The sequence below is a fragment of the Eublepharis macularius genome, chromosome 11, assembly GCF_028583425.1.
Source record: "Eublepharis macularius isolate TG4126 chromosome 11, MPM_Emac_v1.0, whole genome shotgun sequence".
Lineage (NCBI taxonomy): Eukaryota > Metazoa > Chordata > Lepidosauria > Squamata > Eublepharidae > Eublepharis > Eublepharis macularius.
Window position 1 is genome coordinate 15,077,055 of NC_072800.1, and position 23,517 is coordinate 15,100,571.

Below are 23,517 nucleotides of genomic sequence, written 5' to 3' on the forward strand. Positions count from 1 at the left end.
GAAGTACTGTACCTGTTGGGTTAAGAACCAAACTGCTCCCAGAAATGAGTGGCCCAATGAAATAATTGCCCCTGAAACAAAAGGTACCCTTATGCCGCTCACTAAGATGTCAAGAGCCAAATCAGACGATAGTCATGGTTGGCCATTTGGCCCGTGACATCACAGAGGGGATTTGTTCTGTCAAAATACTAGAACTTGGAAGGGATTTTATATGTCTTTGTAACAAGAAATTCCAGTAGTAACTGAAGTTGTTTTATAAGCATGGGGGCTGAATAAGATGCCCAGAGCTTCTTGAAACTGGGTTCTCCGGGGTCTTCCCCAGCCCTGCTATTGGAGATCTCTTTCATTAAAAATGTTTGGCCTGAACTGTGTGCAAAGCATATGGCTCACGTTCTGAGCTATGCCTCCTTTCCTCTAGAACTAGCCGAAACGGAAACAGAGAAACAAAATTATGCAGATCTTTTTAAAATTTTCACCATACATACAGGCAGGGCTTTTTTTTCAGCTGGAACGTGGTGGAATGGAGTTCCGGCACCTCTTGAAAATGGTCACATGGCTGGTGGCCCTGCCCCCTGATCTCCAGACAGAGAGGAGTTTAGATTGCCCTCTGTGCTGCTGGAGCGGTGCGGAGGGCAATCTAAACTCCCCTCTGTCTGGAGATCAGGGCGCGGGGCCACCAGCCATGTGACCATTTTTGCCGAGGGCGATTTAAACTTTAAAAAACTCCCCCCTTGTTCCAGCTGACCCAAAGTGACATCATTGTGCAGTCCTGAGTTCCACCACTGAGTTCCACCACCTCTTTTCCCAGAAAAAAAGCCCTGCATACAGGTCATAGAATTCGGCTTTTCTCAGTGCAGAATTTCAGTATTTTAGTGCCCACACGGAAGTCACACACAATCCTACTCTTCAACACACAAGTCATAGTTAAAGGCAACTTTCAGGGCTGTGAAGACACATGGAATGAAAGGCAGTCTCTCCCCTGAATTTGGTTCCTTATGATCTAAAAAAAAGAATTAAGCACTTCCTTGAACATCTGCCCTCTAAACATCTGCTCTATCACTCCTTAAATAGTTTTCATTAAAAAAAAAAATTACGTACTCAAACAATTAAGAAAATTCCCTGTGTTTCTTGTTTCCAAGTCCTGAGAGGGAAATTTGAGAGTTCATTATAAAGTTCCAGAGGAGTTTGCCATGTTAGTCTGTAGCAGCAAAATAACAAAGAGTCCAGTAGCACCTTTAAGACGAACCAACTTTACTGTAGCATAAGCTTTCGAGAACCACGGTTCTCTTCGTCAGATGCATGATGCATTATAAAGTTGTGATACTTTGGCATGTTAGTGACTCTTTATAAATATCAAATAGTAACCATCATATATATATATATATAATACAGCTTTAGCCTGTATTTTATGTATATAATACTGACAATATCCTGGATCCAGCTGAAGTTACTTATGAATAACGGCTATTTGTAATTCATTCCTATTAAAGCCATGGAACTTGTATTAGTAACAATTAACTTATCCCACTGATTTCAAATTAATAGAAAAGCCTACAGAAATTTCAGCTGGGCTGAAACACGATGACTAGGGGTGAAGCTACAAGTGACGCCTGACACAGGTTGGACACTTGTCAGCTTCCCTCAAGTTTTGATGGGAAATGTAGGCGTCCTGGTCTTGCAGCTTGGCTCTCCGACTGCTGTCCAATGGACTTTTCAACTGTCACTTGTCCAACATTCCGCCGAGCTGCCTTCATTTCCCGCCAAAACTTGAGGGAAGCTGGCAAGTGTCCAACCCGTGTCAGGCGTCACTTGTAGTTTGGCCCTTAACAGGGAATTCCACAGTGGCCATGTTCTTCCCAAGCTTGAAGATCCTCATTGGCTTTCGGTTCGTTTTTGGCCACTGTCCAGTGCTGGCTCTGGCCTCTTCAAGCCCCTTCCTTCCACATAAACATGTCTGCTAGTTGAGTCCATGGCCACACATCCTTCCCTGGAAGCCCTGCCTGGAAGACACTCGATAGTCCTCCCTGAAGGAGAGCTTTTTCTGCGGTTCCACCCGGCTTATGAACCTCCTGAGGATTCCCACCCCCCAGCCCCATCTTGGCTGCTTCTGCATGGACAGGATACATCGTTTTGCTCTCACTGCCACTGCAGAGGTAATTCACAGTGGCAATGAAGCAATAGCAGGACTGAGGAGAAAAGACGTGGTTCAGGATTTCATCAGCTTCCCATCCATTTCCTTAACCCACTTTGGTACGATTCTCTGGGAAAGATTGCGCCAAAGCAAGGTTAGGAGCTGAGGAAAATCTGGATGGTGGGGATATATCTGGTAATGTCATGCAGATACCCAAATACAAATGCTAGTATGGAGTGTAGAGTTTCTTGGGAAAGCAGCCTTATCTTTTAGCCATTAATTATCTGATTGCTACCTTTTTAAATACAATGCTTCTACCGCTGTATTTTTAATAGCTTAAATTTTTTGCTTTTCATTTTATTGCTGCTATTCTTATATCTGCTATCTAGGTGGTTTTATATTGGCTATGTTTTCACGTATTGAAAACTTCCCTGAGTGTCCCATGAGGCCAACATGGGGCATGCACATTTTAAGGAATTAATGAGACATGATTTACTTTCGTTGGATCAAGGCCGATGGCTGGAAGAGTTCTCTAATTTGCCAGGAATAGAAGCCCTGGCACGTGTTCTTAATATATCGTCACAGTTTCCCCCCTTAATGAAAAAACAGGAGTCCAATGGCACATCAGAGACTAACCAAATTCATTCCAGCATAAATCTGTGCTGGAATAAATTATGTTGATTTCTAAAGTGTCACTGGTCTCTTGTTTTATTTTTCTGCTACAGACTAGCCTTGCTACTCATCTGGAATTTTCCCAGTTAACAGCGTATCAATTTTATAAGGCATACCAAATGGAAAAAGAAGCACGTGAAAGATTATTTCAATTTAGCACTGGTATCATAACATACTGCTCTGGAAGGTTATGCAGAAAACAGTAATAGGTTCCATTATCCTTATGAAAATATGGGCTTCTTTGACAATGCAAAATGAGGGGGGAAATGTCACTGTTTTCCAAGATGCTTCTTGATCAAGTGTCCCACCAACTTCTGTGGTCTTGTCTGGTACTCCTTCAGGACCTCATGAGGTGTGGTGATCTGGTCGCCTTCCAGCCGGTTCAGAAGTGTGACACATACCACAGCACCTTGGCATTCGCAAAACAAAACAAGAGACCCCAAAAAATTAACGTTAAAATTAACTCTGAAAATAGTGTTAAAGAATTACATTAGTATGGATCTGAAACAGCTTTTCTGCAAGGGAGAAAGAAAAGAGAAGTTCGCATCTGACCACTCAAAAAGGCTATGAGGAGAATTATGGGATCTGAAAATACAGAAACCACGTCGGATGGGGAGACTGGAGTAGAGAAGGGAACATGGCGACACTTTGTGAAAAGAATAGTCTTTCCTATTTCTTCAAAGATGGCAGGGATCCCAAGTAAAGGGAGGTATAGACAAAAGTAAAAATATATGTGAAGGCTAGCCCTGACCTGGATAGCCCAGGTGAGCCTGAACTCATCAGATCTCAGAAGCTAAGCAGCGTTGGCCTTGGTTGGTAATTGGATGGGAGACTTCCAATGAAGTCCGGGGTTGCAGAGGCAAGTAATGTCAAACCACCTCTGATAGTCTTGTCATGCCACCAGGGGTAGCCATAAGTCAACTCCGACCTGAGGGTCCCCCCCACACACACACACATGTGAAGGATATCAGCAGTTTACTATGAATATACGCCCTTAAGAAGTCATCTCACATTCGTGAAGTGCCTCCTGAGAACAAAACAGACAAAGAGATCCTCCACCAGTGTTTGTTTTGCTCTTTGCCGCTTGGCAGCCAGCAAGCCACAACCAATGGGATCTCTGCAGTGGCGCATAATGCTCTTTTCTCTAGAGAACCATGTCTTTGGAGGCTATGACCAACTTCTATGAACCAGGAATACAGAACTCTTTACAACCCATTCATCAGAATAAAGGTTTTTCATCCTAAACCCCAAAAATATTCCCAAATCACAGCAGAGCTTTGCCTTGTGTTGTGTTCTCAAACCGTGTTCCATGGAGCCCTGAGTTTTTTTGGAGTCTTCTAAGAAGTTCCTTGGTGAAAAGATAAATGACTGCAGCCATGTTTTCCTGGGGGAGAGCTTGCCCACCACTCCTGATCTCCTGAAATGCAGAACCACAGGAGATTGCTGGGTGTGCTCCGTTGGGAAGTCTCAATTCCTATAAAGCCTTGGTGAGGACTAAAAGGCCTAGATGATACTTTAGTATGAATTGATTATGCAATCTAGAACACGCTCCAGAGTCACACCCATGAAAGTCTGGTAGCAGATGTGCAAAAGGCTGTTGAACAGGGAGGTCAAACAAGTGAAAAGGGTTCCATGGTATAGAATGAAAATATCCGTATATTGTCGAAGGCTTTCACGTCCGGAGAATGATGGTTGTTGTGGATTTTCCGGGCTGTATAGCCGTGGTCTTGGCATTGTAGTTCCTGACATTTCGCCAGCAGCTGTGGCTGGCATCTTCAGTGGCTGAACATGGCCTAACTCAAACAGGACACACTATCCTATTCCAGGACACTGAAATACTTGACAACACTTCCAACTACTTTGTCAGACTGCACAGGGAAGCCATTGAAATTCACAGGGAAGCCATTGAAATTCACAAGCATAAGCACAATTTCAACAGGAAAGAAGAGACTTTAAGAATGAATAGGGTATGGTTTCCAGTCCTGAAAAACACCAGGCTAACAAAATACTCGATACCCTACAATAGCCCTGCAGAGAAGATTAGCATATCAACCACCAATCCATATGCAAAAGAACCTCCTCAGGACACAGTGAAGCCTCCCTCCATTAGCATTCCACACCCTGGGAAACTCTTACAGGATGACTCAGCCCAACCCCACCCCTTCTGAGTAGATATAAATTACCTGCCAACATCTTTTCCACACTGTGACACTGAGAGATCTCTGTCTTTTGGTGCTACACTTTTGGTGGTACATCTGAAGATGCCAGCCACAGCTGCTGGCGAAACGTCAGGAACTACAATGCCAAGACCACGGCTATACAGCCCGGAAAATCCACAACGACCATCGAAAATATCTGTGTCCATGTAATGGCATGTGTGGGAACCATGTTCTTTTTACCCACTGCAGAACGTCTTGTCTTTTGTTTCTGCATGTTTTATCCTGTGCAGCATGTGGCCTAAATATCTATTATTCCCCCCCCCCCCAAATTCTACTGCATTAAAATGCTCAAACAGTATGTACTGGAAAGCAGTATTATAAATGTCCTATTGCTAGTACTCATTATAAACTCTTAAATATATTGGAAACAGAAGTATTAAATAAGGTGCACCCGTGCGGTTACCTCTGAGACCACTAAGATTGCACATGGCCGCAAAAACAGAAGACTCCATCTCAATATTCCTCACTCCAGCCTCGTAAGCCGATTTCAAATACTGTAGTTTCTCTTCTTCACTGTACGAGCAAAATGCACCATCTAGACGAGCCTGGCCTATGAATAAAGGAAATGCAGATTTATAAACACACACTGAAGCCTCTGCAATAACCATATAGAAAGATGAGCAGCCTGAACAACCAAAGTTTCCTTAACAAATTTCCTGTAAAATCAAATATCAGGGAGAAGGGATCTACCTTAGCTCCCCACCCCCAAACTCAAAGCTCTAGTTTTGTAATTCTTTGTTACGGGGAAGCATTAGACAATGTGATTGACCCTCCTAAAGTGGTAGATATAAGGGACAGCTTTATCCCGTGATCTGTTTCTTATTTGTATGAGCTAGGCCTGAGGCTATGGTGGTCCCACTCGTTCTGTGATTAGTTATCCAGATATTCTGATGTAACTCTCCATTTCATTTTGTGTTAACTGAAACCTACACAAATAGAAGACATTTTGGATTACCAGATGCTGGGCTAAACGATTTATTTATGGGCAAAGCCGTTCAGATAAATGCCTTTGTCGGCAGCAACCTTACCTTCGTAAAAATCCAGGGTGCACATTGTGTTCCCAACGACTGTGTTGAACTGGTCCAGTTCCTTGCCACACTCCATCAGCTCTTCAGCCAGTTTCTCGTCGAGGTGTGTACTGCGAAATACAGACTTCCCCAGGATAACCTGTTCAAACTGAGGTTTGAAGGTGGCATCTACAGACTGCTTGGTGACCACTACAGAGCCAGGCTCCAAACCTACATTCAAAATAAGACACAAGGGGAAAGCGCCTACGTTTCACAATTTCATCCAGCCATTGCAAGCCAATACGAGGAAACTACTTTTGCACTAAAGAAGAAATAAAATGCTTCGGAGAAATACCTATTCCGCCAGATGTGCCAATGCGAACAATGATTACATTGGAGCACTTGGAATGATATAGCAGCTTGATCAGCTCGTGCAACATGATTGCGATTGAAGGGATCCCCATTCCGTGCTGAAACGAAATAAAAGGACAAAAGACCCACAATGAATGGTGGTGGAGAGTGCCTTCAAGTCATAGCTGGCTTATGGTGACCCCTGGTGGGGTTTTCATGGCAAGAGACTCTCAGAGGTGGCTTGCCATTGCCTGCCTCTGGTCTTCGCTGCAGGCCTCCCATCCAATTACTAACCAAGGCCGACCCTGCTTAGTGTCAGACTTGTGGCTAGATAACGTTCTTACTCCAGACTACCTTCTGCAATTAGACAACAGTCCATTGTTTCCAAAAGGCTTTTACTGAAGAATTAGTTCATTATAGTCCACTAGCCTGAACACAAGGTCCAGGATGGTACATATGCATTGTTACCAATGACAGGCAAAGCATGAGGTACAGAGTAACAGATCACAGCAGGCCCAACCTCCCCCCACAGTTCTCAAAACAACCCCTTTGAAGTCAGAAGAGCGAGAAGCTCCCAAGGCCGGTTCTTGGTGGAACGTCGGTAGCCAAAACAATCCTTTTCTGTGAGATAGCTGCCTGGGAACCTTGGCACCTGGAAGAGAGCACTTACACACTGAAAAGATTAAAATGGAGTCGGTTAAGCATAGGCATACAAGAAAGCAGTCTGAACCTGACATTCTGCCCCCTCTAAGATGCTTCCCCTCCAGGTTTCTGTGGGTAGCGAGAGTGGAACGCCTTAACTAATCTAGGGGCATGAACATGTACAGAGTTCACCCATTCATCAAATCCAGAGTCAAAGTCTTTCCACCTAATGAGATAAAATAACTGATTTCTGTGTAATTTAGAGTCCAGGATTTGTTGAACTTCATAGTGGGTTTGATCATCGATCAGAGTGGGGATTGGAGGCGCACGGGTGTGCCATTGATTAGCAGGAGGGGCTTTTTTCAACAAACTTACATGGAAAGTATCATGTACATGACGAAGATTCTTTGGCAGATTTAGAGCAACAGTCACTTTGTTGATTACTTTGCGAACAGGAAACGGTCCTAAAAATTTCAACGCTAGCTTGCGGCTGGTTTGGGTTGTTTTCAAATTCTTTGTGGAAAGGTAGACTAGATCACCCGGCTGTAATTCCCATTCTGCCGCACGGTGGCGGTCAGCGTATTTTTTGTAATCCTGTTTGGCTTTGATGAGATGTTTCTTAATCTGCGTCCACTGTTGGGCTGCTTCCCCCCACCATTCGGTGACGTCGTTGGAGGCTGTAGTAGGGGGAGAAAGCGCCTCAAATGGGAAGGGCTTGAAATGGAAGCCATAGACGATTTTGAAGGGAGTTTCTCCCGTAGAGGCGTGTACGCTGTTATTATACGAGAATTCTGCCAAGGGGAGCAAATCAAACCAATTATCTTGTTGGAAATTAATATAACAGCGCAGAAATTGTTCTAAAATCTGATTTGTCTTTTCTGATTGTCCGTCTGTTTCTGGGTGATGGCTTGAACTCAGACCTTGTTCAATACCCAGTAGTTGTAAAAGCTCCCGCCAGAAGTTGGCAACGAACTGTCCGCCGCGATCCGAGATCACCTTGGATGGAAAAGAATGTATTTTTACAATGTTTTTCATAAAGATGTCGGCTAGCTTTCTAGCCGAAGGAATTGTGGTACAGGGTATAAAATGGGCTTGCTTGGAGAATAAATTGACTACGACTAAGATACAATTGTGTCCCTTGGAGGGGGGCAAGTCTGTGATAAAATCCATGGAAATTATTTCCCACGGTCGACTTGGCGTTTCTAGGGGTTGCAGGAGTCCCGGAGGTTTTCCCTTTCGGGATTTGGCGCTGAGACAGATGGGGCAAGACGCTACATATTGTGAAATGTCCTTGCGCATGCCCGGCCACCAAAATTGGCGTTGTACCAAATGAAGTGTTTTTAAGTACCCATAATGTCCCGCTGTGGGAGCATCGTGACAGCGTTGTAACACTTCTTTCCGTAAGCTTTTGGGTACATAGAAGCGATCTCCCCAGAGCCATTCCCCCTGATCGGATTGTTGCAGTTTGTCTTTGGGCACATTTTCCCCCTCCTTTTCCACTTCAGCTTTTAATTTTTCTCTCCATCCCTGATCGGGTTGGGGAAAGCGGGTGGTGCGGCTGCGTGTTGTCACCACGCCCCCTAATTGCGTAGGTGAGAAGACTGTGTCTATTGTCTCCTCCCTTTTGCTTTTGTGCTGGGGCATGCGTGATAGAGCGTCCGCCAAGAAGTTGGTTTTCCCAGGGAGGAAGTTCAATGTGAAATCAAATTTAGAGAAAAACTCCGCCCATCTCAGTTGTTTGGCGTTTAGCCTGCGAGGGCTGCGCAGGGCTTCTAAATTTTTATGATCCGTCCAGACTTCGAACGGATGGCGGGCTCCTTCTAACCAATGTCTCCAGGTAGTGAGAGCCGCTTTTACAGCAAAGGCTTCTTTCTCCCATACATTCCAATTCCTTTCCGATTCTGAAAATTTCCTGGAAAGGAAGGCACAGGGTTTGAGCTTTTCATCCGCCCCCCGCTGTAGCAGTACACCCCCAATTGCCGTGTCGCTGGCATCGACCTGTACTATGAACGGGCGACTGTCGTCGGGGTGTTGTAGAACGGGTTCTGATACAAACTGCGTTTTAAGGTGATCGAACGCCGTTTGGCATTCCGCCGTCCAAGCCAGTTTTGCACTTGGTTTTTTGGCTTGGTCCCCCTTATCTTTGGTTTTCAACAGTTCAGTTAGGGGGAGTGTGATTTGGGCGAAATTTGCAATGAATTCTCTATAGAAGTTGGCAAAGCCCAGGAAGGATTGTAATTCTTTGCGGGTTGTGGGGGTTTGCCAATTTAGTACTGCTTGTATTTTACTTGGATCCATTTTCAAACCCTCCTTAGAAATACAATAGCCCAAGTAAGTGAGTTCCGTTTTGTGAAATTCACATTTGGAGAGTTTAATAGGTAACTGGTTATTCATGAGGGTGGTTAAGACTTTCTTTACCAGTTCTACGTGTTCCTCTTCAGTTTCTGAATAAATTAACACATCATCCAGATACACCACTACACCTTTATAGAGGAATTCATGCAGAACCTCATTAATCATGGACATGAAAACTGAGGGGGCTCCGGCCAGGCCAAAAGGCATAACTAAGTATTCATATTGGCCGAGTGATGTGTTGAAGGCTGTTTTCCATTCATCCCCCTCTCGAATACGAACGTGAAAGTAAGCATCTTTCAAATCTAATTTCGTAAAGATCTTACCTTGAGCCACGACGTTGAGTAGATCTCTTATGAGTGGAATAGGGTAGGCATTGCTGGAAGAGACCGCATTAAGACCTCGAAAGTCCGTGCATAATCTCAAGCCCCCATCTTTCTTTTTTACAAAAAGTACTGGCGCTGCATGGGGACTGTTAGCTGGCCGAATAAATCCTCTTTGAAGGTTGAGGTCGATGAATTTGCGGAGCTCCTCTCTTTCGTTGGGACTCATAGGGTATAGGCGGCCTTTGGGCAGCGAGGCGCCAGGTAAAATTTCCACAGCACAGTCTGTCCTCCTGTGAGGAGGTAACGAGTTGGCTTCTTCTTCTGTGAAGGCTTGGGTGTACGCCCTGTATTGTTTGGGTATTAGGTTGATTTCCTCCTGGGAGAGGAGAGCCGGTTCGGTTGTGGTCGGATCTTTTCCCCAATTTTGATCCCACCGATGACTTTTGCATGACTCATGGGTAAATGTGATGCTTCCCTCTGCCCAGTTGATGTAGGGGTTATGATCGCATAACCACCGGCTCCCCAGAATCAAGGGGTACTTTGCTGTGGCACTAATAACGAAAGATCTTTTTTCCCAATGTTGTCCCATGCCTGTGATGATTGGCATGGTTTCGGTAGTCACTGGATTCATGTTAGTGCCATCCATTTGCTCGAAAATGACCGGTATGTCTAAGTCTTTGACAGGGAGTACTAGTCCGTGTACCAAGGCTGGTGCAATAATGTCTCTAGAGCAGCCCGAATCAATGAGAGCTTGTACCCGGATGTGCATCTTTCTGTCAGCATTCACTAAAGTCACTGGTATGAAGAGTATGGACCCATACGGTCGGTTCGGAACCGGAACTGACTGAGGTTTGATCTGCCGTTTGGGTCCTTTCACGACAGATCCATTTCGTTTCCCGAGGAGGGGCTTTCTGGATTCTCCCCTCCCGCCATCGCCGTTGGATCATATTCCATGACTTCTTCCAGTTCTAGCCCCCTCTCAGGGGGATTTCTTCTCGGCGCTCCCCTACCTCTTGCCGTTCTGGGGGCTGGGGTAGGGCGCGGTGGCGCCGGGTAGGCAGCGGGGGCTGGGCGTCTGAGTTGGAGCAGAGGTCTTTGCACAGGCCGATAAGGACATTGCGCTGCAAAATGACCACTTTGTCCACACTGCAAACACAATCCTTGTTGCCATCTAGCATCTCTCGCTCCACGGATAGCGTAGCCAGCCCCCCGGCTCCCTCGAGCAGGAGTGGAGGAGCGTCTCTGGCCCGGAGGTTGTTGGTGTTGCTCCACCAAACGAACTTCCATCAGACGGTTTTCTACTTCACAGGTCAATTGTATCCACCCCAACAGCGTAGGAGGATTATCTTGCATCAAAGCTCTGTCCAGCAATCTAGGGTTTAAACCCTGTTTAAACATGATAATCTTGGTGGATTCCTCACACCTTGGGCATTTGGCAGCGAGTTGTCGGAATTTTGCGGCATAGTCTCTAGCCGACATGCTGCCTTGCCTGATCGCCTGCAATTCTGTTCGGGCTCTGGTTTCTTCTAGGGGATCCTCATATTGAGCTCGGATTGCGTCTACCAGCCCTTGGAGTGTATCTAACTCAGGGGCCCCCACGTTATACAGTCCTACATACCAGTCAGCTGCTTTGCCTTGAAGACGTGACCCCAGATGTTCGATTTGACTAGCTTCACTTCCGAACAAATGCCCCCAACGATTAAAAAATTGCACTACTTGTACTAGAAAAAATCCCAATTTGGAAGGGTCCCCATCGAACGTAGCATCCAACTTGACCCAACCCATTGGAAGGTCTTGAGGGGCCGGCGCCGGCATTGGATAGACATCGAGTGGTTCGAGGGGTTGTCGCGGGACCGGGGCCGGCCTTGGATAGACGTCTAGCGGGCCGAGGGGTCGCGGAGCTGGTGGCATCTGTGGTCTCTGTGGTAGAGGTTGTTGCGGGTGCGGTCGCGGCTGGCGCAGTGGAGGTACTCCCGGGCGCGGCTGGGGAAAAAGTCCTCTCGGTATAGGTTGCGTTGGCCGCGTTGGAGCTGGGTCCACTGCCCCTCTCGGCCGCGGCTGATGAGGGGTCGGTCGTAATTGTTGGGGATGGAGTGGTAGCGGATGAAGCGGAGGCGTATCACCTCGCGGCCCCGGGGTTGGTCCCGTTTGCGTTGTAGGTGGAGGGGCTACCGGCTGATCAGCTTGCGTCGTGGTTGGAGGGAGGATTGGACCCCCCGGTTGTATCGGTTCCCCTCCGCCATTGGTGGGACGCGGCTCCCCCGGTTGCGGTCCATCACCCCCTCCACTGGTTCCGTCGTCAACTGGTCTGACCGGCTGGTCAGGCTGGGAATCATCTGGGCATGAATCATCTGGAACGGGTCCTTCTCCGGGGACCTCTTCCTCATCCCCCGTCTCTGGTGGCTGTTGCGGCCAGGGTTGGATCGGACCCCCTTGCCGAGGCAGGAGCGTTTGGAGATTGGCCAGACTCTGGCTGATGTCTGGCCACCCAGCGGGCCGCTCACGACCGCCGTCCCCCGCGACTAGCACCGACAGCAAGTGGACGGCACTGGCTAAACTTTCTTCCATATTTATGAGTCTGTTTTCCAAAAGCTGTACTCTCCCCATGGTTTCCTCGCCCTCAGCAGCTTCGGCCGTCTGCGAGGTTTGCCCAGTTTCAGTTCGCGGCCCCGTGGTGAGCGTTTGCTGCCAAGGCAAGGGTGCCTCGTCTCCTCGCTCCTCTTGGGACCTCGCGGCTAAAACTCCTTTTGTCAGGCCGGTGATTGCCGATATACCTGAGTCAATGGCTAACGTTCTGCTCTGCAGTTGCACCCACTGGTGCTCACTTACGTCTTGTTGCCCCGACCACGGGGTGACTTCCGCATAATCCCAACTCAAGGTGCCACGGCGGGACGCATCCCACTCCGATTGTTCGGTCGTTCTATTCCAGTAAATCCAAGATTGATCACCGGTTTGTTCAGGGATGGATTCCAGGCTACGCCGACTATCCAGCTGTAAGTGCGTGAACATCGTGCTGGCCCTTCTATCCCTGGTTTCCCTTGGTCGCGCACCCCACTGTGTCGGGGTAGGCAGCGATAACAGTGGGAGAGCCGTGGCCCGAGGCTGCGTATCAGCCCTGCTTGGAGCAAGGGTATAGATCGTTGTAACCGAGGAGTTATCCTCCCTCGGTGCAGGTACTTGAGTGTCCGAGCCTTGAGAGCCGGGAGAGGCATACGGGTCAAACAAAGGATCCCTAACAGTGACAGCTTTGGAGTCCGTCTGATCCGGCTTAGGCATTGGAAAATGTGATTGGTAAGAAAATGTCAGACTTGTGGCTAGATAACGTTCTTACTCCAGACTACCTTCTGCAATTAGACAACAGTCCATTGTTTCCAAAAGGCTTTTACTGAAGAATTAGTTCATTATAGTCCACTAGCCTGAACACAAGGTCCAGGATGGTACATATGCATTGTTACCAATGACAGGCAAAGCATGAGGTACAGAGTAACAGATCACAGCAGGCCCAACCTCCCCCCACAGTTCTCAAAACAACCCCTTTGAAGTCAGAAGAGCGAGAAGCTCCCAAGGCCGGTTCTTGGTGGAACGTCGGTAGCCAAAACAATCCTTTTCTGTGAGATAGCTGCCTGGGAACCTTGGCACCTGGAAGAGAGCACTTACACACTGAAAAGATTAAAATGGAGTCGGTTAAGCATAGGCATACAAGAAAGCAGTCTGAACCTGACACTTAGCTTCTGAGATCTGATGTGGTCAGGCCAGCCTGGGCTACTCAGGTCAGGACCCACAACAAGTACAAACCTATCATTTACATTGCAATTCTAAACAAATGTAGGAGAACGGTCTGGTAACCCCTCCTTCTCTGGCAGCCAGAGGCCTCCTGGGAAGGTCCTCCATCCAAGGTCTCAGAGAGAGAGGGAAGGAGGATGAAGGCACCCTTGGCTCCTCTTCTCTCTCACTCTCCTCCTCTCAGTTCAGGAGTGAAAGAGCAGCACATCCACACTGACCAGTGACCTCCCAGCTTAATGAAAGCAGCTTGACAGACCACACATGCGCCCTCCTGTGACCTGCCCCCTCATGGGCATAGGTCATTTTTGCAGGCCCCAGCACAGTCAACCAATCCTGCGGTCTCCAAGGGTCCTTCCCCTGACCCTTGGAGACTGACCCTTGAGTCAATCAGCTGGGTAGACGGCTGGACAGCCTTAAAGGGTTCCATCCCTTGTTGGCTGGCTGCAGGGCTTTTTTTCTGGGAAAAGAGGTGGTGGAACTCAGTGGGTTGCCCTCGGAGAAAATGGTCACATGGCCGGTGGCCCCGCCCCCTAATCGCCAGACAGGGGGGAGTTTAGATTGCCCTCCGCGCCACTGGAGCAGCGCAGAGGGCAATCTAAACTCCCCTCTGTCTGGAGATCAGGGGGCGGGGCCACCGGCCATGTGACCATTTTCAAGAGGTGCTGGAACTCCGTTCCCCTGCTGAAAAAGAGGCCTGGCTGGCTGACTTTTCCTCCTCTCTACAACAGCAGCCAATCCAAAGTGGGGGCTCCCCCACAGACTTTTAAAAGGGGAAACTGAGCTTAAGATCGCCCACTTCCTGTCTTCTGAACATGTCACCCTGAGCCTGGGTTGTGGGGGGGGTCGATGAACAGAGAAGCCAGGGAGGGGATCTGAGCAGAATGAGTCTGACTTGAAGTTTTTATTACAGCAGGAAGCCAAGAAAAATATCTGCCCTGAAAAGGACGGTTAAAATGTTTCCCACGTATAATGAACCATTGGCTATAACAAAACTGAAACGGACTATGATCTGTGGGTTCTAGAATGCCTGCTATGAATCCCTGTCCAAACTATGCATGGTTATCTCATTATCAGAAGTAACTGACTTCCTTAACAGAAGCAAACTGATCTCCATATCAGAAGCTACTGTTTGCATCTGCTCCTCCCTCCCATCTCCACCTATATATCTGACCAGTTTCTTCTTGCCCTATATGCATCTGACGAAGAGAACTGTGATTCTCGAAAGCTTATGCTACAATAAAGTTGGTTAGTCTTAAAGGTGCTACTGGACTCTTTTTGATTTTGTCCAAACTCTGCATCCTGAATCGTTCTAAAGCACAAAAAGAAACATTCAGAGGCAAAACACAGGCAAAAGCTAAACTAAAAAGAACTCTTCAGATATGCGCCATAGCAATGCTTTACAGATATAACCCCTCTTCTAAACTGTGTGTGCTCACACACCAGCAGATGCATACACCCTCTAAAAACTTCAGCTCCTGCGCCCGCCACACCACTTCACTTTGGCAATTAAACATCCCCTTTCTTGAATCACCACATTAGGGGGGCCTGCAGCAAGCAAAAACTGGTAGCCTTCCTTTCAACAACTCTAGTGGGAACGCAATATACATTTTGAAAACTCTGGAGCTTTGGTTATTTATAGATCTATTCATTTCTGCTCTTAAAAAAAAGTTAGAGGATAAAGGCAGTGGGAAAGGGCAGAGGGTGGAAACGGATGCATTAAGGACGTCCTGAAATATAAGCAAGAGACGTTTTGGAAATGCTACATCCTGTTTGAGGAACACACTAATAACATTTCTTCTCCTTCTTGTTCCTAAAGTAAATGGTTGGTATGAGATGACTGTTTTGACTTTTACACCAACCATCTTTCTTCATACAAAAGAGTACCCTCAAGTTCCAGACAGAAGAAACCTTCCAGTTTATCCAGAAGGGTGTCATATACCTTTGTTCTCTCACAAATGCTGGGTAAAACAGAATTGTTCTATAATAAGGTGGAAGATAAATGTCTGAGAAATTCAGGTTTTCATTGCTTTGTTCTCCTTGTATTTATTATGCTGTTTTATTGCATAGCCTCCAATTTTGAAATTCAGCTCTGTTGCATTATTTATATGTGTTATATGGTTTTCAGTGCATTCTTTAATTTTGTGAATTCAGTTCTATTCACTGCTGATTGTGTAATTTATATGGTTCCTACTGCGCTGTTTCTAGCTGTGTAGCCCGCCTTGAGTCTCGACGAGAAAGACAGACTAGAAACAAGGGATATCCTATGCAGAGTTAAGCCACTCTACGTTCATGGGTTTCAATGGCCTGAGACTGTAATAACTCTGCACAGGATTGTGCTAGAAACAATTGCTCCTGGCTATGAGAAAACATGCTTCAGTATCTTACAAGTATTTTAAAAAGTACGGCTTTGGGATCCAAAGAGTTCTTTTAGCCAAGACCAGACTTGGTCATGTTCAGTAGGATTTTTTGGACACTTTCATTTGAATAGGACAGCCTCCCATGCCATGTTACAAACTGCTTTTCAAATGGAAGGAAGGTGCACATCATTAAACACACAGAATCAACTGTGAAGATTCCAGCTTGCACATGAATATAGAATACCATTCATCACACTGCATATCTGGGTCCTTTCGGACACTTTTGTTAAAACAGACTATTCGGCTGCAACTTAAGAAAAAAAATCCATATGGCTTCCTCTTCACAAAGCAAAGGTGGCTTCATTTCGGGCCGACACAGCCAGCACGCAGATATGACTCTTCAGTGTACTTACACTGACGGACAGCACAGGGCCTGCTTTGTACATGGCATAGCGATCCGTTCCTGCACAGATATTGGGATGGTCGTTTCCAGGACTTCCAATCCCCAATTCTTCCGCAATAAAGGAGATAAAAGCCTTCATCCGAGAAGGACTTCCTCCGACACATACAAACTAGTGTAAGGGAGCAATAAACAAAAGAGTACAACCATTAGAGCTGTGCATCTACTGGAGTACACTGAAGACAAAAACATAGAATGATATTTTAAAAGATTAACTTGGCCAACATTTTTCCAGCCTCATTCATTTCTATTGCAACTGGATAACAGAGCACAGTTTTTGTAATATCGTGTAAATAGCTACAGCAAGGAGCAGTCATTAACTCAGTGATCGGGCACATACTTTGGAAGCAATAAAGTCCTTCCCAGATCATACCCCCAGGCATTTCCAGTTAGAGAAGAAGCAGGTAACCATTTTTGGTCTGAATGCCAAGAAAGGAAGCATCTACTTGTAAAGATGGTGTGCTGGGGCCAAAAAGGTTCGGGCTCAGGGTTGTACTTAGCCAGCTGCACTGGGAGCAAGCCCAACACCACAGCCAGTACCTCGGACTTGGCCAATGGTTGCACTGGTACAAGAGGAGGTGAATGGGCGTAAGGCAAGCCTGTCACCTACTGTGCCGCTTCCAGCTCTGGAAGATCTGCCAGCTTCCCAAAGGCTCACTTCATTTCCTTCAGCAGAGAACTGGCTCTGCGCGCCAAGCAAAATGATCACGCCAGGGGTTGCCAGTCCCAGAGTTAGAGGCCCATTGCACACAGCAACCAGTAGAGGGCTAGGCAGATCCGTGTGAAACTTAATCTGTTCCAGAGACCATCATACAGAAAAGACTCTGTCAAGTTGTTAAAGATTTAGAGGAAAATAACAAGGACAAGAAGCTAACTGCAGCAACTCATGGTGGGATGGGCACCGTCACCTTCTCTTTGTGGCTGCCCCTGCTTGCCTGCCTTCTTTCCCGGACAGGGGCTAAGACAGCAGGTGGAGATAGAAAGGCGGAGAAAGCAGGGAGGAGGAGAAAGCAGCTGCAGTGCCTCTGCCACCTCCTCCTCCTGGCTGGCTGGAGCCACTTGTCCACCTTCTCTCCCATGTTGAGGTTGGCAGTTGTGGAAGAAAGGAAGAAGGTAGAGCCCCTGCCTCTCTGTCCTAGACACTGCCATTGCTGTCCTTCCTTCTATTTTTTTGCAACAGTGGCTGCCGCCAAACACCACCACCGCCTGAAAGTCTTTTCCCCCCAGTAGATCTTGGGGGCTGCTGAGCACAGGCAGCGTTGCCAGTCAGGCTCCCTCCCATTTCAAGCGTTGCCGGTGCTCACTTCCTCTAGCCACTGCCTTGTTTCCCTCCTGGCTGCCCTCCCCACACCTCTTCCAATGCATCACATGCGTTGCTAGGAAACTCCAAAGCTGGCAGTTGAGAGCTAAGAACATGGTGAGATCCCACTTTTCCTTAATTTTGTTAATAAGAATTTTCTTTATTCAGACTATAAAAGGTATTGACAATAAACACAGAAAATAAAAAAACACAACATTCTAAAAGAAAAAAGACACAATAACAATACATAAACAAAGGAAGAAAAAAACCCTTACAACTGAACTATCAATTGAGTTCCAATTTCCTCTGCAACAAATATACATCATTTTCAAAGACTCATTCTAAGTTAAACATAAGAGCCCTCTTTTATGTTTCTTTTCTTTAATTTTTAAGGATTTTAACTCCTCTATCTCCTGCTTTTTAAAATGTTTCCAGATTTATTTATTTTTTTGCAACACTGGGAGCTGTCCCAGGTCTACAGAATGATCTATTGATCTGTATTTTTAGCTATGTTCTGAATTAAATCCTCAAGGATTTGTGGGGGGCATCTCATTTTCCACTAATCCACTCTTTCTTCCTCCCCTTCCCTAAAAGCCCCCATAGCTTCTCACCTTTGCCTACTTCTCTCATCCCCACCCACCAGCCAACCTACTTTTATCTGCAAACCCCCCCCCCACCTTCGGCTTTCCCTCCTTTGCTTCCCCTGGCAGACTCTACCTTGGAAAACTGGCTGAGTTTTGCAGTGGCTAGGCCAAGTCACCAAGCTGGGTCCTGTTACACAGTGGAGAACCCTAAGGACTTGGAGGGGGAGTACCTCATTTCCCCCTATATCTCCCTACCTCCCTTATTTCCTCCAGTTAGCCCCCATACCCTGAAATTTCACTGCTTCTTTTTCTCCTTCCTGCCCACCCACCAACCTACCAGTTTGATGTAGTGGCTAAGAGGAAGAGGACACCCATCTGGAGAACTGGATTTGATTCCCCACTCCTCCACTTGAAGCCAGCTGGGTGACCTTGGGTCAGTCACAGCTCTTCCAGAGCTCTCTCAGCCCCACCCACCTCGCAGGGTGGGGGTTGTAGGGATAATTATAACATACTTTGCAAACCGCTCTGAGAGGGTGTTAAGTTGTCCTGAATGGCGGTATATACATCGAATGTTATTGTTGTTGTTATTAATTCTATTGTTATTGTTGTTGTTATTATTTCACCTATATTCATTAACTTCATGTATACCCTACCTTTCTCCACAAGGGGAACCCAAAGCAGGTTACACCATTCTCTTTGCCTCCATTCCATTCTTACAACCAGGGCTTTTTTCCAGCTGGAACGCGGTGGAACGGAGTTCCGGCACCTCTTGAAAATGGTCACATGGCCGGTGGTCCCACCCCCTGATCTCCAGACAGAGAGGAGTTTAGATTGCCCTCCGTGCCGAGTAAACTCCCCTCTGTCTGGAGATCAGAGGGCGGGGCCACCGGCCATGTGACCATTTTCGCCAAGGGCAATTTAAACTTTAAAACTCCCTTGTTCCAGCTGACCCAAAGTGATGTCATTTTGCGGTCCTGAGTTCCACCACCTCTTTTCCCAGAAAAAAGCCCTGCTTACAACCACCCTGTAAGGTAGGTTAAGCATAGAATGTGTGACTGGCCCAAGGTCATCCAGTCAGCTTCCATGGCAGAGTGTGAATTCAAACCAGAGTTTTTCAGATCCTAGTCTGACACTCTAACCACTATACCACACTGGCTATTTTACGGTAGCTGCTGCTGAACAGTAGCAAGCAGTCAGTCCTCGGTAGGTTATGGGAGTCCCATAGCAGCAAGCCATGTAGTAGGTTTAAGCTGTCCTTTGACGTTGTAGTAATACAAAGGAGAGCCACAGAGCAGCCCATTTTATTATTTATTCTTAACATTGAGAAATCAAAGGTATATGGTGCCATGCTTATTTTGAATCCTTACAGAATAATATTTCTTTTCTTACTTTTACATCTCCAAATAAGGCAGGGAAATCATGGGTAGCAGTTCCAAGAGCAAAGTGATACAGGATGTCCTCTTTTATCTTTTCAAGGTGAGGGTTGGGAACACGGATGGCTCTTTCTCTGCCAGAAAAAAAGACAATATGAATTCACAGCACTGAAATTACTATGCTTACACATGGCGCCCAGGGCAGCCGTCTGATCAAACAAACTTTTTGCTTACAGTCTTTTTTTTCTATAGACAATGTTTATGTCATGTATTATTAATCTGAACAGAGGAGAAATCTGTATGTTGGGTATGGAAATCCTTTCCTGGGGAGATTTCTGTGTTTTTAAAAATACTTTTTATTTTATTAATAAGATTAAAAGTCCAATAAAAGGGCAGACAAGAGAAATTATTTTTTAAAAAGCATAAAAAGAGAAAACGAACAAAAATTAAAAGGAAAAGCAAAGAAAAATAATACATATTTCATTTTCCGTTTTCCTCTACAACACCTATCATATCTTTACACACATTATACTTGTAGTTTTAATCAGGGCTTTTTCCCAGCAGGAACACGGTGGAACGGAGTTCCGGCACCTCTTAAAAATGGTCACATGGCCGGTGGCCCCGCCCCCTGATCTCCAGGAGAGCAATCTAAACTCCCCTCTGTCTGATCAAGGGGCGGGGCCACTGGCCATGTGACCATTTTCGCCGAGGGCAATTTAAACTTTAAAAAACTCCCCCCTTGTTCCAGCTGACCCAAAGTGACGTCATTGTGCAGTCTTGAGTTCTACCACTGAGTTCCACCACCTCTTTTCCCAGAAAAAAAGCCCTGGTTTTAATACCTTTAAAATTTACCTTTTCAATACTACCCCCCTTCTATTTATTTTTGAGTGAGTGGTCGAGTGGAGGGCAAGTGGAGGGCAAGTGAACAGGGAGGAACGCATCCGAGTCTGTTCACTTGCCGTTCAAGTGTCATTCGTCACTTGTAGCTTGGCCCTTAGACTCAAGGTGGATTACTTAGCGTGAGATTAATACAATCAATATCAAGGACATTTAAAAAAAACAATGCCATAAGGTAAATAAATATGCTAACAGCGGAAGACAGACACAATGACGAGCAAGGATTAACGCCTAACATCCTATCTGTTGGGAATACCACTCTATCGAGAAGACAGGTCACAGAAGGGCTGCTTCCTGGCTCCCCCCTCCCTCCGATTTATCCCTCACCCTACTAACTAGCACTGGCTTGAGCTCTTACTCCGAAGACTGTTCCTCTATCTTCTTCTTCTTCTTCTCTGAAGGGACACCAGGAGCCATCAGATCCTGAACAGGGAAGACACCAGGGAAAATATCACAACATTACTTAGCACTGTAGAAATTAAGCAAGGGCGGGGATTCTGGGGCCCTGGTTACTCATAGGGGCCCATGGAGCTGGGGATATTATGTTTTTGCAATATGTTTGGGTTGGACATGGGTAGTGTTGAGTGTGAAGCAGAAGAGCCAGTCTGGTGTAGTGGTTAAGAGCGCGGGGCTCTAATCTGGAGAGTTGGGTTCGATTCCCCACTCTTCCTCTTGAAGCCAGCTGGGTGACCTTGGGCTAGTCACAGCTCTCTGGAGCTCTCTCAGCCCCACCCACCTCACAGGATGATTGTCATGAGGATAATACTTTGTACACTTAATGAGTAGGCATTAAGTTGTCCTGAAGTGCGGTATATAAATTGAAGGTTGTTGTTGTTATTGTTATTATGATTATTATTAAGAGAGAATCTTTGTCCTATGTAGAAAGCCAAAATATTGAGAAGATAGTCTCCTTGCCAAAGGGAGCATTCAGATGTGCGAGTTGGCACGCTAGCTCATGGGATTGGTGTCTGGTTGCCAACCTCCAGTTCCAGTTCTCCTGGAATTGCAATTGATCTCTAGACTTGAATGGTCACTCCTCCTGGAGGAAGCGGCAGCTTTGGAAGACTGACTCTCTGGCATCTCATCCCTGCTGAGCCTTCTCCTGTTCCCAAACGCTTCCCTCCCCAGGCAGTGCACTCAAATCTCACGGAATTGCCTGAGCTGGAGCTGACAACCCGAGACTGGGGGAAGACCGCACGGTTGCCAACCTTATGCACGCACCGTTTGGAATCCGTGCCACTGAGCTGTGTGCGTCACTTCTGAGAATCCACAAGATCACCAGGCACTTTTCAGTTTCTTTCTTCCTTACTGGCACAGAGGAGAACAGAGACACGAACTTTCCAGCTTGTCCTGGAGTGACCTCATAAAATTATATGACTCACATCACATAATCCAAGGAGAAAAGTTTTTCCTGGTTGCAGCTGAGCAATTGCTTGTCTAAATGCTCTCTTTGCATGTTGGCCGGGGGGGGGGGGAAGCAAGGTGCCAAATCTGGGTTGGGCAATTCCTGGAGACTTTGGGGGTGGAGGAGAGACTCAGCAGGGCAGGGTATGGGGAGGTGACAGACCTCAATGGGCTATAATGCCATACAGTCCCCCACCCATTTTCCCCAGGGGAACTGATCTCTGTTGCCTGGAGATCTCCAGCCGCCACCTGGAGGTGCAGAAACCAACAGGGGGCACCCCAACAACCGGAGAAATATCATATATACAGAAATATTACAGTAAAAAAATATTCATTCATACATGATGTTTCTAAAGTGGCAAGTGCAAGCAGCGAATAAACATCTCTTACATATAGGGTCGCCATAGACCGTAAACGACTTGACAGCACACACACACACACACATATAAATATCAATGAATTCTTATGTGTAAATAACAATAAATACAATACACGTGTATATTCCAATGTATCCCATACATGGGCGTTCCTGCTTCCCATTATTTCCAATGGGCATTCAAGCCTCTCCCATGATTTTCAATGGGCAATCCTGTCACTCCTTTTTAGTACATCCCCCAATCCATACAATAACAGCGCAGTCCTAAGAAGAGTTACTCCAGTCTAAGCCCACTGAAATCAATGGGCTTAGACTGGAGAAACTCTTCTTAGGATTGCACTGTTAATACCGTGGGTACCAGGATCCTGAAGACACGTCGCCCACCTGGAGGTGGGCAGCGTTGCCAGGCAGAAGGCCCGTGCGGGGTTCTGCGGGGCGCCTGCCGGGTCGTGCCCAAACCCAGCCTTAAGGGCCCGGGCGAGGCCCCGCGGCTTGCCGGCGTCGACCTTCGGAGGGCTGGAGCCGGGCCAAGGAGGGCCGCCCTGCCCAGCCCTCCGAAGGGGCCCCCGGGCGAGCGCGGCAGCGGCGCGCCGAGAAGGGCCCCCAGCCGCCCCGCCGACCTACCTGCGGAAGCCGCGGGGGAGCGCGCGTGGAGAGCGGGCGGCGAAGGAGGGCGGCGCGGCGGCGGCTCGGGATGTCCGCGGGCGAGCGAAGCAGAACAGGAAGCCGCGCCCGGGCGCCCGGCCGGGCCGCCTCCGCCTCGCCTGGCCCGCCGCGGCTGCAGGCGGTGCCGGCCGGCCACGGGGCAGGGCTCCGGCGCCTCCCACGAAAGAAGGCAGCGGGCGGAGGCAGCCGCGGGCGCGCAAAGCCCGGCCCGTCGCCCCAGAGCCGCGCTGGGCAGGCCCTCGAAACGTCTCCCGTGCCCAGCGGAGCGGCGTCGCTTAGGCTTCTGCGGCTGGGCTGTTTTCCGCGCCGCGAACCCGGCAGGGCACCTGCTGGCCCGGGGTCGGGCTCTGTTCACGGGTGGGCACCTGCAGCCGGAGGCCCATCCAGGGCAGGTGCTCAGAAGGCGCCACCTACCCGCATCGAGGTTGTGTGCGCTCCGGGAGGAACTCTAGGGTTGCCAGCCTCCAGGTAGTGGCTGGAGATCTCCCGGAATTACAACTGGTCTCCAGGCCACGGGGATCAGTTCTCCTGGAGAAAATGGCTACTTTGGGAGGGGGGTGGACTCTCTGGAATTATGCCACGCCAAGGTCCTTTCCCTCCCCAAACCCCACTTTCTC

General features: G+C 47.5%; 1 protein-coding gene across 1 annotated transcript; it reads right to left on the reverse strand.

Moving 5' to 3' along the window:
* Window positions 1-703: 703 nt before the first annotated feature.
* Window positions 704-22,977, reverse strand: UPP1 (uridine phosphorylase 1). Its single transcript, XM_054991445.1, has 9 exons — window positions 22,859-22,977; window positions 21,676-21,762; window positions 20,813-20,877; window positions 19,574-19,691; window positions 16,254-16,412; window positions 6,385-6,499; window positions 6,051-6,260; window positions 5,426-5,572; window positions 704-3,212 (listed from the first exon to the last, which is right to left on the reverse strand). Exons 3-9 carry the CDS (start codon window positions 20,869-20,871, stop codon window positions 3,073-3,075), a joined length of 948 nt encoding a protein of 315 aa, XP_054847420.1. The 5' UTR covers window positions 20,872-20,877; window positions 21,676-21,762; window positions 22,859-22,977; the 3' UTR covers window positions 704-3,072.
* Window positions 22,978-23,517: the final 540 nt, after the last annotated feature.

Bases quoted from the DNA above. Each gene is read 5' to 3' on its own strand.
- UPP1 (XM_054991445.1), bottom strand. From the start codon at position 20,871: ATGGCTCCTGGTGTCCCTTCAGAGAAGAAGAAGAAGAAGATAGAGGAA. The intron at 6,500-16,253 runs GTAAGTACACTG...ATTTCGTTTCAG, and splicing joins GCCCTGTGCTGTCCGTCAGT to CACGGAATGGGGATCCCTTC. The intron at 5,573-6,050 runs GTAAGGTTGCTG...CTTTATTCATAG, and splicing joins CACCCTGGATTTTTACGAAG to GCCAGGCTCGTCTAGATGGT.